This window comes from Berghia stephanieae, chromosome 1 (genome assembly GCF_034508935.2).
Source record: "Berghia stephanieae isolate SIO BIC M18660-M18661 chromosome 1, UCSD_Bste_1.3, whole genome shotgun sequence".
NCBI classification, from domain to species: domain Eukaryota; kingdom Metazoa; phylum Mollusca; class Gastropoda; order Nudibranchia; family Aeolidiidae; genus Berghia; species Berghia stephanieae.
In genome coordinates this window covers 34,207,720-34,222,719 of record NC_088360.1, presented here as the reverse complement: position 1 = coordinate 34,222,719, position 15,000 = coordinate 34,207,720, and the positions used below count along the sequence as shown (strand labels likewise).

At 33.6% G+C, this 15,000-nt stretch overlaps 2 protein-coding genes across 8 annotated transcripts in view; one reads left to right on the top strand and one right to left on the bottom strand.

Annotated features, from left to right (window-relative positions):
* Nucleotides 1-6,310, top strand: part of LOC144972585 (ankyrin repeat and EF-hand domain-containing protein 1-like) — an 11,527-nt gene extending 5,217 nt beyond the window's left edge. The window contains exons 5-8 of the mRNA XM_078913984.1: nucleotides 379-574; nucleotides 1,711-1,937; nucleotides 3,630-3,799; nucleotides 5,395-6,310. Coding sequence (XP_078770110.1) covers nucleotides 379-574; nucleotides 1,711-1,937; nucleotides 3,630-3,799; nucleotides 5,395-5,676 — 875 coding nt within the window. The 3' untranslated portion in view covers nucleotides 5,677-6,310. The remainder of the gene's footprint in view (nucleotides 1-378; nucleotides 575-1,710; nucleotides 1,938-3,629; nucleotides 3,800-5,394) is intronic.
* Nucleotides 6,311-14,049: 7,739 nt separating this feature from the next.
* LOC144972593 (MAPK/MAK/MRK overlapping kinase-like) overlaps nucleotides 14,050-15,000 on the bottom strand; it is a 55,021-nt gene continuing 54,070 nt past the window's right edge. For 4 of the 7 annotated variants that reach the window (XM_078914068.1, XM_078914042.1, XM_078914051.1 and 1 more), the window contains one exon: nucleotides 14,050-15,000. This exon is cut by the window's right edge and continues 1,657 nt beyond it. The gene's annotated coding sequence lies outside the window, so the exon portion shown is untranslated. The other 3 variants (XM_078914005.1, XM_078914015.1, XM_078914059.1) reach the window with 1 other exon arrangement.

Below are 15,000 nucleotides of genomic sequence, written 5' to 3'. Positions count from 1 at the left end.
TCTTCAATTTCAACAGTTGAGAACTCACACGGACACACACACACACACACACACACACACACACACACACACACACAAAAGAATTCACCATGTAGCACCTTTTTTCAAACCACAATACATTATCAAATGAAAGTAAATAATTAATTGTTATAGTATTACCAAAATAATTGAGACAAAGATAACTTATGAACATTTAATCAAGGAGGAATTTTTTGTTTGTTGATATCTGTTCGCTATTCGAATTTTGAAAACTCAGCATGTAAATATAAACATACCACGGATTTCCTACAGTCATTGCACTTTCCAATGCTTCTTTTATACATAAATTAACACCATCTCCAACATTTACTAAAGTATTTTTTCTTTTTTTTTTAACAGCATGGTATCTTCAAGCCCCTCCCAAGACGTATGTAAATGTAAACGAGGCAGCAAAGAACCGTGACTTTGATTCCATGAAAGATGCTTTTGCGAGAGGAGTCCCTGTTGATACAAGGGATAAATACTACAAAACACCTCTTATGGTGGCGTGTGCTGTGGGCAACATCGATGTTGTCAAATATTTGTTAGAACAAGGGTAAGAATAAAAGTTCTCAAAGTATGTTTTTTTTTTCAAAATGGTCTTTAAGGTTGTTTTTTTTTTTTTAATCTCTTCAGTCAAAGTACATAGCACAATTAAAAATTAACACCTTTCATGAGGATGACAATAAGAAAAAAAAAATGGAAATGACACCATTTTGATGAGACAGATGGAGAGATTAAAACGTGATATTTTTCATTTCACAACTGTTACAGTGATCAGGGGCTGATAACCTCCTCTTGGGTGACAACATCACAAGGTAAAAGAAGTCAAAACGGGGTGGGAGGGGATATAATATTTTTTAAAGAATAAGCGGCTATTAGGTGTAAAAGTAAAGTTTTATTCATTAATGTCTTAATAATATTTCCCAGCGACACTTTTAACAGTTAAAAAAAAAATATGTTGGGGTTATGCCTTCTCCAACCCTGACCCCAACCAAGTAACATTTGTGACCAATCATATCAAAATGGTATTATGTCAGAATAAGTAGGCTGATAAGAATTTGATTTTCAGATGAACTTGTAAAATTTAAGTTAAAACAAACAGCTTCATTGAAAGAGAAAAAGCTATTTTTAAACATCCAAAAAGTCGATGTTTTCTAATTTTGATCATTTTGACTTTAAACTAAACCTTTCTCGTCTTATGCAGTTCGACATAATACCTGATAGATGTGATGGGTCACATTTTCTATTCCTGACAATTTGAGAGCCTATCCTAAAGAACATTGCTAGAGTGAAATGTTTTCCTTTTGTGGCTATCAATGAAATTTTAGTAATATACTGGATTCAGAGTCACAGTGCAAATACAAGAGAGAGAGAGAGAGAGAGAGAGAGAGAGAGAGAGAGAGAGAGAGAGAGAGAGAGAGAGAGAGAGAGAGAGAGAGAGAGAGAGAGAGAGAGAGAGAGAGAGAGAGAGAGAGAGAGAGAGAGAGAGAGAGAGAGGACCCAATGTGGGCTATCACAAAGTAGGTTATTGAGCAGTGACCACTATCAATTATCCCTGCATTATGTTATTAATCAGGTTTCAATAATCTACATTATTTATATTTAAAGTTTGAAACATGATATATTGAATGCTCTATTATTATAGAACAAAACGCAAGTATCTCACTCAGTGTACTATTTTTCAACCAGAGCCAACATTAATGCCAAGGACAACTTCAAATGGACACCCCTTCACCACGCATGTCACGCCGGCCAACTGGATATTGTCCAGCTATTGGTCGATAATGGAGCCCAAATGGATGTTGCCACCATCAATGGAGGTACTCCACTCACCAGAGCTATTGAGAGCTCACGTGATTCTGTCGTAGAATATCTCATTCAGAGAGGAGTAAAAATGCAGACGGAGAACAAGAAGGGTATGTGTCGGGTTTAAATGTCAAATGCTGCTAGTGTTAGATTTAATATGAGGCTTGTTCCATTGGCTAGGCAAAGCAACAAAAAAAATAATAATAATAATAATAATAATATCTTAGGGATTGTTATTGGGATTATTTGATATTTACAAATATTGTGTATTATCTGGTAAACGAACCAAAATCACAACGAGATTCATACCCTAATTTATACTAAATACTACTCCACCTCTTATCAAGACTAATCAATTATACACAATTACATATCATATTTTCATGGTATCACCATGTTCATTGTACTATGCAATGCCTTTTAAAAGCATTGTTGGGCAGTCTTGTTTAAATGATTTTCCAATTTCGATAATCCAATAAGAACCTCTGTAGTAACTGATATCATATCGGTTAGCAACCATCACAATTAAGAAGGCTTTTTGTCTCACGTTGCCTCACCTTTGGAACATGCTACTTGATTTACCGTAATCAAAGATAATGTTATTTTATTGATTTATGACCCCATTGACAGTTGGTGATATCCTCATGGTTCACATATTTAATTATGAAATGTTCCATCTAAACAAAAATTGTGTTAAATCTTAATTGTTATGATGAAAAAAGGCTTAAAGGCTCATGTATGAGAATTTGTATTCACAGTGACCAAGCAAGTAGATGTTTGTTTTTTCGATTGAAATGTACGCTCAAGCTTTACTTTTAAAAGACATGTGTTAAGGTTCCAACATTAAATCCAAGTATTCTTTTCGTTTCTATGAATCTCTTCAGCATGGTTATCATGTTTTAGATCACTCTTGAGCAAACTCTAAAGATATCAGATGCCTTTGACCAGCTGAAGTGTCTTGTTCATTAGGTGATTATCATGCATAATAGATAAGTTCTCTGTTGGAGTTGATATTCATTTCAGAACACTAGAAAGGATACCGTCATATTCCATTTTTAAGTCCACTTCATAGGATTGTCGAGGTCATTCAGTAGGTGTTTGGCAATTTTAATTTTTCTGAACAGCAAAATATCACCTGCAAAACAGTTTCAGTCAAGTTTTTATAGACAATGCTTTTACAATGTCTTATACGAAAATTAATAATTACAGAGGTTAAGTACCGGTACCATTCGGTATTCCTGACAAAGTAGGGCATGTCTTTTTATGATATTGCCACCTCCAACTAAATTTTATGAGTTCAGTTACATTACAGGTTTTGCTAATTTTGTTTTCTGTGCTTTTCGATATCAGTCGTGTTCTGTGTTTCTTTTATTTTATTAGCTCAATGACGCTTATTATGTTGAAGCAAAATTCATGTTTTACCGAAGTCAAGGAAGCAATTAAGTAATAATCTTATCAAATATTAGCATTGTGTTAGGATTTGTTTCTGTGTTTGATCTTTTTTTTTTTGTGCCTAAATGTGACTTGAGCCAAAAATTTGTTTCCTGGGTGTCGCTTTTACTACTTTTATTATTTGTGGCATCAACAGTTGTTTCCAATTAGTCTCGAAGCCAACATATTAGGCATCACCAGTTGTTGCCAATTGATCTCGAAGCCAACATATTACAAGTTATTTGAAGAGAGGACAGTTCTTAATAAGTCTTATTTTTTTAACAATGAAAATGTGTATGGAATCCATGTGGTGAGAAAAAGCTGATATGGGGAGCAGTGACAGTTTTGCTATTTGTTTCCTCAATCTCCAGGATTGACACCCATGGATCTTGCCTATTCTTGGGCCGACCCTCGAGTCTTTGAAATTGTGCAAGCTAAATGGGAATCCCTTCCTGTTCCCAAGGACCAAAAAGGTGGAAAGAAGAAAAAAGAGACTAAAAAACGTCCGCAGACGGCAGGACCAGCAGACGAAAATCAACAGGTATATGATTTCTTTTTTTCTTTGAATTACAACTTTGAACCTATAATTAATTAAGCATAATTTTTTAAAGTGGAATTTTTATTATTTAGAATGTAGTTGAGGTCACTTTACTGTTTAATGTCATTTTTAGACAGCCAGAGATGCGATCAATTTTTACAGAATCCTCTCTTACAGTGATTATGTGGTTCGGATCAAAGATAAATATGTTTGGCAAGCAAAACCAGTGTACATTTTACTTAAATGCATACTATCATACTATCAATAGACATCCAAGTAGCTAATTTAGGATGAAATTGTAGGGTACATAACAATTAATGCATTTAACTCCAAAGGCCCCTTTCTAATTGAGATGGTTTGTAGATAGCTCAACATAATTTATAAGATTTTAAAACAAAAAAGCTTTTCGGGTACAATGACTGCAACATTTGAGGGTTGAATTTTAAGTCGCGAGCAACAGATAAAAATGGTCATCATGTGACTCCTTTTTAATATGCCCTTAGACCCAAGCATATAAGAGGAGGACTTCTATAGTTAAGTCCCATTTATCTATAAGGGCCTCTGTTCTTCATGACTATTATTTGCAGCATATATGCAATTACTTAGTGAGTCATTTTTATTTTGGTATAACGCTTGGCAGCTTTTCATCACAATGAGGCTCTACTCAAGAACAGGGCGTTGAGGGGATGAGAGAGAGAGAGAGAGAGAGAGAGAGAGAGAGAGAGAGAGAGAGAGAGAGAGAGAGAGGGGGGGAGAGAGAGAGAGGGGGGAGAGAGGAGAGAGAGAGAGAGAGAGAGAGAGAGAGTAAGAGAGAGAGAGAGAGAGAGAGAGAGAGAGAGAGAGAGAGAGAGAGAGAGAGAGAGAGAAACAGAGAATTCCAGTCTTCCTTTGCCCTTGCTTATTCCTTCACTGTAGTCAAACAGTTGCCGTATAAGGTTTAAGTGAACTTTGGCCTTTGGGTTTTTAATGTCTTTGTCACTAGATCTCAGATCTCCATCTCCACCCTGCACTGCCATCATTGATTCGCTACGACCAATTATTGAAAGCAAGAGGAATCAACTCTTAAGTCGTCTCTCAACCATATGTAATTTTCACATCTTTGTCTATTGCACCACAAAGATTAGTGTATGAATGATATGAGTATTACTTTGTTAATATTGTGTAGTTTGGAGATGACATGAAATTTGTGTCCCTCTATTTACTTTATTAATTTGACAATTAGGAAGAATCATTACTTGTGAATTTTGAATTGTTTAGAAAAAAGACAAGGACATTTTCTGTTTTTCAAAACAAAATATAAAAAGCCAACCACCCCAAGTTTCTGAGATACTTTCAGGATTTTGGTGATTTCTAACGTTGCTCTCATTCAGAGGTTGCCTTGAAAAAAGATGAAGTAACTCTTCAAAATATTAAAGAATGACATAAATCTTGTTGATTCAAGAAATCGTGGAAACACTTTTCTTTTGGCACAACATTTCTTAGATTTTTTTTCTTTTAATTTTATGAATTTCTTTATTTGTCTTTCTCTTTTTCTATTATGTTGATGATGAATTTCTTTTAGAATTTATCTTATTGCTCATATTTCATTCAATTTTCAGGCCGCCAAAATGCCAGACGAAGATGCAGTTCCTCCTCCAAGAAAAGGCTCCATTTTACGAGCTGCTTCGGCTCTGGCTGGTGGTTTGGATGAACAAGAGGACATCACATATACGCCAAAGAAAATGTGGACAAAACAGTCCACAACCAACGAACTTCTACAAGATAAGGAGACAAAGAGAGACAGATTTGGCTGGGAGGTTGATTTCCCAGATTTTGAAATGCCTTTCCAGAAAAATGTCACCAAAAAAGTTATTGCATTCGAAGCTGAGGATGATGGCTGAATCATTTACATCTAGTTTCATTTGTATATTCTTTTATTGCAATGTTACTTAATTTGTTTCTTTCATATATCTTTATGATGGCCTTGGGTATACAAGCTGCTGACAATATAAATTTTTGATTGTATCATACTTACCCTTATATGAGTATCATGAAATTTACACATTCCAAATACTTAGAATGTATATTTTTCAGATGGATATGCAAATCATGATTGAAGTACACCAGGAACACATCGTCAAATGTGTATCTCTAAAATAATAGGACATGCTGCATAGCCATCGCAATGTTACAAAGAAAAAATCCACATCTACATATCTATTTAAGGAAAGCAAAGCCAAATGATCAATGTCTCTGCATTATTCCCTCCAGATATAAGATGACATCTCATTTTAACGAGTACATTGAATACTCTGTGAAACCCAACATTCATAAGAAAAAGTGTTTTTTACGTATATCTACAGTACCTGTATTGCTTTTATTTTTTTTCTGAAATTTAAGAACAGAATTAGTCTACTGCCAGTCAAACAACTTAAGGGATCTATTATTAAATTGCCGGATATATAATTTTGAGTCAAGGAAATCAAAAACAATAATTTTTACAAATGAATACAAATTAATTATCACTTACAAAAAGAAGGTTAATGCAGTTCAATTTCCCAGTATTATTATAAATAATTTCCTAATTCAATTATTATCATTTTCTTTGGTTTTTGTTTAGTTTTGGCAGTTGCATAGTTCTTCTATTCTCGTCTAACTCCGAACAGTTGACTGGCTTGTAGAATCTTATATATTTTCAGAGATCATCTGTCGTTACTTTTATTTTCAAGCTTCATTGATCTTTCTTGCAAAATATGTATATGAGCTGTGTTGCAGGCTGACCTTTTTTTTTACTTTCTTGCTTAAAATCCTCTGTTTTTTAACAGGAGTCTAGTCTGCAGGTCTCGGTTACATCAGATTGATTTCTGGTTTATTTTACGTCATATAGTTTCAATTATGATTTTGTCAAACCTCCTAATTTGGAGGATTTGTCACAGATAAGTGTCTGCGAAAGTTCACAACATGTCTTCGATAAGTCCTTAGGTCAGATGACTGGCAATAGATAATAATATAGAGTCTAAAAGACTACACTTATCACGACAGATACATTTATGATTCATAGAATAACTCATAGAATCTCAGGATAATTACAATTTGGTAAGTGTGTTTGCTTGTGCAGGACGGCATGCTTATCTCTAAGTCTAAGCGCACAAATCGTGACCTAGTCGTGATTGTGTGCCATATATTTTATCATTATTGTTATTATTATTATTATTATTATTATTATTATTATTATTATTATTATTATTATTATTATTATTATTATTATTATTATTATTATCAGGCCTAGGGTCATTAATATCAGAGAAAAATAAAATAACTCAATGCTTTCCAAGGCGAGGTCTAGGACTTTTCATCACATTGTCCATCCATTTCTCTTTCAAGAAATTCAATTTTGAGGACATCTTAAGACTCATTAATATAATAAAAGTCAACATCATGCACTCTCTCTGGTTATTTTTGTTGTGAAGCATATTTGTTATTGTTTTGCATGCAAGTTAATCTGTGATAATCTTTGAAAGTTTTTGCCGACTTTGTTGAACTGGTAATGTTTGAAAGTTAAATGGTTATGTTTGCTTGTTTACTATTCATTATTGTAATTTCCTTGAAAATTGAATTATGTTTTTTATTACAATGTAATACACTGAATGGTTCTTGCTTTGTACATGATATTTTTGACATATCAAGTATTGTTTGGTTTTAATGTCAAAGATAAAAAAAAGTTTATAAGGAAGTAATAGTTATATCTTTAATAGGAATAAATTTACAGAGCAAATGCAGATTCAAAGCATTTAAATAACTTTCTATTTTTTTTTTCAATGTAATTTTAAATGACTGTGTGAATGATGTATGTTTTTAAGGAGTTTTACAATGGCACGACACTTTTTTGTAACTAAACAAAAAAAAAAAAAAGAAGGCAAAGGGGACGAGGTCAACAGAAATAAAGTAAATCCGAGAGCAATCTATCCTTGTGTCCAGTCTGAAACCGCCTAGAAGTCCGACACTGGCTTCGTCATGAAATCTTGTCAATTTTTTTTGTAAAATGAATATTATATTAAAAACTTGATTAAGTATTATTAATGGAGTTATGATTACAAGGAAAAAATAGTTCTCACAAAAAGATATATTTACCTGTTTCCCATCACCAAAAGACTCGAGTTAAGGTCCAGTTGAAACTAAATATTAAATGGTATCATTCCAGAGGATGATATGACGTCATAAGAGAAGGCGAATAAAATAGAGAAATAGCAAGGGTAATGACTGGGGAAGAATCCACTAGCCCAGGAATGCCCTGAGGGAAATCCTCCTCCCCCCCCCCCCCCCTCCCTTCTGCGCTACGGTGTGAATGAAATATGGACAAAATGGTTGAAGGAAAAAACATAATTTTCATGTTTTTACATTGCTTCTGCAAATGTATAATATACATTAAGTTTAAGAAAGAATGAGATGTTGACTGATAATTCAAATCCTATCAAAGAGATTTCTCGTTTCTTTTATATTTTCTCTCGACAGAAGAAACTGAATAAATTACGAGCAATTTATGCTGAATTTCAAACTTTGATTTTCATCACTTACTGAGTTGATGCAATTGAACAGCTTCTGCTTATTCTTGTTTTTCATGATTACAACAATGGCTCAACAACTAATACACGACATCTAATACACAATACATTTTTGTTTAAAGCTACAAAAAAGTGGGTAAGCTCCATAGATCTTATGGCTCTGATGGACTTTCTTCTTTTAATAGCATAAATCAACTGAGTTATTCCAGTCGAATAATGCATATCCAGCAGGAAAACAAATATTGTATCCTAAGAGTCTGTAGTGCATCTACAACACAACTAGGTAATTCCAATGCTTGAAAATGGGATGATTTCAACAGAGGACAGTTTGTAAGAGTTCATACGCGCTTGCAAAAACATGTCGCACAGGCTGCTAAGAAACAGCAAGATGTAGACTAAAAGCACAGAAATAAACCCCAACAAAAGTCTATCCCTATACCCTGCCTGAGGTCACAAATTCTAGCAGACCTCAGTATCGGATCCTCCGTGAAAAGGAGATTCTCGGATAATTTTCAATACATATATACACCCACATACAATTACATAGAAAGAATATTTACATGAGAGAAAAAAATAGCTTCTTCTTCTTCTCTTTCATCTGTTTCATATAAACCGGCTGACTCAATCAGGCGAGTTTTATTGCCGATGTGCATATCCAAAAGAAATAGAAAAGATTATGGTACATTCCTGATAGTCAATAGAGCGCCTTTAAACGACTCAATGTTGCTCAGAAGCTTGATGCTAACAGGTAAGTTGTTGCATATGCGGAATGTATTTGGGGGAAATGAGTCTACATTAGATAGAAGAATATTTAAAGTTAACTACCACTACTGCCCCACTAAAAGATCCCTTCTACACTCAGTTACAATAAACAGTAAAACTGTGACTACGTTTGTATGATTTTTAGGGCTTTACAGCGTCATTTTACATCATTCCATCGCCAGTAAAAAAGGAAGAAATCGGATAGTTAAAACAAAAACATAGAAAAAAAAACCTCTGGATTTACAATTAAAGCACCCGATAAAAGATAAGAGAAAGGAGAAGTGTTCAAATAGGAAACATATGTTGATTCCAAGAGCAAACTATCAATTTGCTTTTTTTTTGGGATCACCTAAAAGTCCCATCCAGACACTAGCAAAGGATCGCACCAGAGGAATACACTCAAATGCTTACAAACTTAATATTCAAAACATAAAACAATATTGCAGTACATAATGCAGGGATGATTTACAAGGGATAAAAAATTCTCTCGCAAAACTAATACTATACACTTGACTGTTTCCCTCTCAGCCAAGGACTCCTGCCAGAGTCAGGACAAACCAAGTAAACACGTTCCAAGACAAAGACAAAGCAAATCGGAAAACAGATATGCGAGGATAAAAGACACAGCAAGTGACCTCTATGCTCACCGTGGGAGGTCAGATGACCCCATCCAGAAATTATGGCTAAAATTTGTTTTTTAGCCTGTCATTTTGTGAAGGTGAGCAGAAAACAATTTTTTAAAACAATCATTATCCCGCAAACAAAGATTCACGAGTGCTGTGTGAAGGCTCTGATTACACAACGATTGAAGAAAAAATGAACTTTTGTTTCTACTGAACACCATACACAGTGGAATTACCAAGGATCTCAAGTTTGTGAGTAAATCAAACTGATGTTGAATTTGTCATTAGCTTTCATACACGCCAAAGCCATGGGTACTGACCGTCTGATTTTGTATTGTCACACAACCTTGAGGTCATTAAATAATGATTTGATTTATTGTCACACTCGCCACTGTGAGATCTTATTCCTTCTCTTATATACTTGTCTTTATGACAGTGCCTCCAGGGTAGAACGTTTTTCATTTTGCTTTTTATTTTGTACTGTTTGTTTATTTTAGGGGCTTTTTTACTTGTTTTATAAGTTTGTTTTTGTTTTTGTTTGTTTTGTTTTTTTTCCTTTGTTTTCTTGTTTGTTTTACTATTTCATGTATAAGGCTGTCAATCTATTTCTCTGTAAGCCAACAAAAAATGTCTCCTTTGATATAATGGATCATAGAATACATCATTTCATATCTCTAACTTGTTATACTGCCACTTATTCCAAGATCTCAAACATGTTGGTTTAATGAGATTTTATTGTGTATAAGAAATAATATCCTGCAAGCTGATTTGCGAGGAAAAAATAGGACTATTTCACTTCAACAAAGGTTCCCATCAAGAGAAAGTCACGTGGAAAGAGAGAAATAATTATATACGATCAACTACCTAAATCTGGTACATTGCAGTCTGTTTAATTCTACAACTTGGGAATGTGTGTAAAGAATTGTTGATTTTGACTTTATCCCATTTTAAGGGAAACTGTTTGGGGTGTCAAAAATGTCTTTGTATGCAATAGATTGTGTCGTTTATGTATTGGGAAGATTGCTCATAAAATACATAATATTTCCAAATTCGTCAACAATAAAAAAGTTTATTCCTTTAATCTTATCACAGTCCACTCCGGCTAATCGCAACACCTTGGGATCAGCGAAAATGTTGCGATTAACCGAAGTTGCAATTATCTGAAGATGAGGTTCCTGTCCACTATCGCAACATTTTACACAAATATGGTAAACTCAAACCAGTTGTTGTAAACATTGTTCTGAGTCCACCACATACTGAGCAATTTGATTGGAATAAAAAATGTATGACATCCCTTTATAGATTTTGACAAGCAAAAGCAGCTTTGAGGCAAACCAACATCTTAAGATTGGATTCACTTTCACATTTTGTTCTCAACATTTGTAAGAGTCCAAGAGATTAGCCGTGATGAGAGACAACAAGCTCTCACCAAACCCGTTGGTCACAATGCAGAGTTTTCAATCACAAAACAAAGGAAATCATTGCTCAGTCTCTCCTCACAACTGTCATGGTCTACCTGTTGTCTAAATCACGCCCAGCTCACTCGCCTCATGTCTAATGACCGTGAAAACCCATACTGCAAAGCCCTGCCCTCTTTTGTCTCTAATAGTGAGGTAACACTAAATCCTGCCCACTCTCGACTCCTCAACGTGTCATGATTTCACATTATGAAATCTAATCATGAGATTTTGCTTGATTGATTCCATGAATTTGCCTCCTTTTGAGGTCGAACATTTGTTGCGATTAACCGAAGTTTGTTGCAATTAACCAGTGACTTTTATATAGAATTAATTCTGTATCCTGGAACATGCTGCGATTAACCGAATGTTGCAATTAACCGAGTTGCGATTATCCAAAGTGGACTGTATTATTATTATTATTATTATTATTATATTATTATTATTATTATTATTATTATTATTATTATTATTATTATTATTATTATTATATAATTATTATTATTATAAGTAATAGTAGTAGTTTTAGGTCATATCTGCGCCAATAAAAAAAAAAGAAGAAAATTGGATAGTAAAAACAATCTAGATGTACAATTAAAAGGACTTGAGGAATAAGTAAGACAAAGGGGGAATGGTTTAAATATGGAACAGATGTAGATTCCAAGAGCACACTATCAGTGTATTTAGTTTGAGATCATCTAAAAGTCTCACCCAGACACCAGCACAGGTCCCTACTAAGAGGAATACACTCAAATGTTTACAAAGCATATGTTAAAAATTAAAAAATATAACAGTACATAACAGAGAGGTGATTTACAATGAAAAAAAAATATCATCTCCCAAAACTACAACTATACATTCGACTGTTTCCCTCCCAGCCAAGTTCTCCAGCCAGGGTCAGGACAAAACTGAGTAATCTCATTCCAAGCCAATGACAGAAAGCAATTGGAAAACGGATAGAGGGGTATAGAAGACACAGCAAGTGCCTCCCTCACACTATGGGAGATCAGGAACCCCACCCAGGAAACGGGAATGCATTCAGAATGGACTTCAAGTGAATTGACTTCTTGTGGACTGCACTTTATCATGTTGGGGTATTGCAGATAGACATAAAAAGTGAATTGAAAGCTAAAATGACTGAAACAACAATATTTTCGGTTTTGGTTTGTTTTTTAAAATCAATTTTTGAAAAATTAAATTTAAGTATCTACATTCAATCACCTCAAGATGACATGTACATGAACTAAAGTTTCATATTTTTTTCACTAAAGGCTCGTTTTTCAGTATCAACATAATACTAGTTTGAGGCAGTGGGTCACATAAAAAAAAGATAAAATTCCTTTTATTCATCCCAAAAGGGAAATTTGTCCTTTAGGGTCTATTCCAAGGGAAGACTGAAATAACCCAGGCGTCAACTGCAGTGCAGTGCCCCAAAGTGAGCTAGGGCGAGGTGACTTGCTCTAGGCACACAATGCAGCATATATATCAAACTCTGTACCTTTTGGTACGAAGCAAAGACCATCCCGCTGAGCCACTCTGTCCCCTGTATAAAGGATAACGGATACAACAAGACAGGATCTATTCAGAAACCTCATTTGTCATGGTAGTAATCTTCTCCCGTCTATAGAACGAAACTTCATTGATGTTTTTGAAATATGAATATCAACATCAATAATTTGTACAAAGCAGTATTTATTCTTCTAAAAGCCATCATTGAGAAATGAGACTGCGATTTGGGTGGAAAACATCCAATTAAAATAATATAACCTATTAAAATCAAGTGACATTCTTTAAAGCCTTAACACTATAATGCATGCAGCATCATACCTTAAAACGTTGATCAAAATCATAATGAGCTCTCTACTAGGATTCTATAACCTAAAACAAAACATTTAAATCACAAAAAAGTCATCCTTTTCCTCTTTTTTTTATTGAACAGTATAACTTGTGAATCATCAATAAGAGCTGTATTGAATGGTTTTTGCTTTCTATTTAAAACAAAAAGTACACACTTTGACGTGAATATATAAGAGCAAAATAAGGAAATAATTTAACGATGGATAAGAAAAATAATGTAATTGTAATTTTCCTCAATTAGAAACAATCTCTGTTGAAAGAAAAAAAAATGTAAATTAGACCACAGCATTGACATAGGTACTAAATTGAAATAAAATTAAACATTGTTCATCTTTGTGATACTATGTTGCTAGAAGCTGTGGACTGTGAAAAGTAATAAACAAAAATGAATATAACAGCTTCAAAAAAGAACTAAATATCAAACGACATGTTAAGACATTCCAAGTTTTTTGATCTACAGAGTGGACCTACCAAATTTCTCTGTCGATCTGGAATTTAGTAATGTATTTATGTTTTTATTGGGTTTTTTTTGTTGGCTGAAGAAGGGTTTTTTAGCCCGAAACGTTCCGTGTTTGGTATCTTGTTCTTTTTTGAAGCTGTTATATTCCTTTTTTGTTTATCATTATTCATCTTTGAGAGTTCGAAAATTAAGATGACTTTATATAATGGCAATAAAAACTATTTACAAAATATTTACCCAACCATTAATTTTAACTTAAGTATTGACAATAAAATAGTGAAATAAATGGTAACAATAATTATTCATGTTTCATGATTGTTTTATCTTTATAGAACGCACACTCCACAATGAAATCTCTCTCTCTCTCTCTCTACAATAGTTATTCATGTTTCATGATTATTTTATCTTTATAGAACGCACACTCCACAATGAAATATCTCTCTCTTCTCTCTCTCTCTCTCTCTCTCTCTCTCTCTCTCTCTCTCTCTTTCTCTCTCCCTCTCTCTATCTATCCCCCCTCTCTCTCTCTCTATCTATCCTCTCTCTCTCTCTCTCTCTCTCTCTCTATCTATCTATCTATTTATCTATCTATCTATTTCTCTCTCTTTCTCTTTCTGTCTATTTATCTATCTTTACATAACATGTCTATATGTCTCATTCACACACACACATATATACACACACGTGCACACATACACTTTTCCTGCTCAGAAATTATATACGTGAACTCAATACCACTATTTCAACATAAAATATATCACAACATGTCAACTATTCAAAGTCCCTCAAGTAGATACAAAAAATAATTTTGATAATTTAGAATAATGCTGAAAAGAAAATCAGCAACAAAAATCTTTACAACTAAAGGGACATTTACAATAAATATAGAGCCTAAATAAAACCTTCAAATGATTAAAATTAAATATATGAAAAAAGGACGGATTGAGACATAGGAAATAAATGACTTTTGACTTGGAATGTTTCCTGTTAGGTCATCTTTCTCTTTGAACATTTCTGTTTTGACTTTAGATGATATCGCTATGAGCGAAAAGAAAGAAATACATTTATTATGCTAAAAATCATTTTCAAATTTATTATCACAGATCTTTAAAATATAATGTTTTCTACAGTAACAAGAAAACAGTAATGAATAAATAACTTGGAGAAATTTATTGCTTTATTTCATATGGGTCAGTTATATACATTCATGAATTTTTAAAAATGTGTTATGCCTTGTGGTTTTTAATATCATGTCACGTTTTTTGAGAAATAACTGAATTGAGGGGAATACTTATTTATATTTTAATGGATACTGTGCACTTGAATATAGGAAAAGGAAATAAGACATACTTCCTTCATTTTACATTTCTATCATAATAGAAATTCAATGATCACCGCCTAATAACCCAACTTGTAATAATTTACCTCATGTACATAATAACCCGCTATTCTCATGTGAGAGAATATTATATAAAGACCCCATTTAGTATCTGCTCCCTTGTCT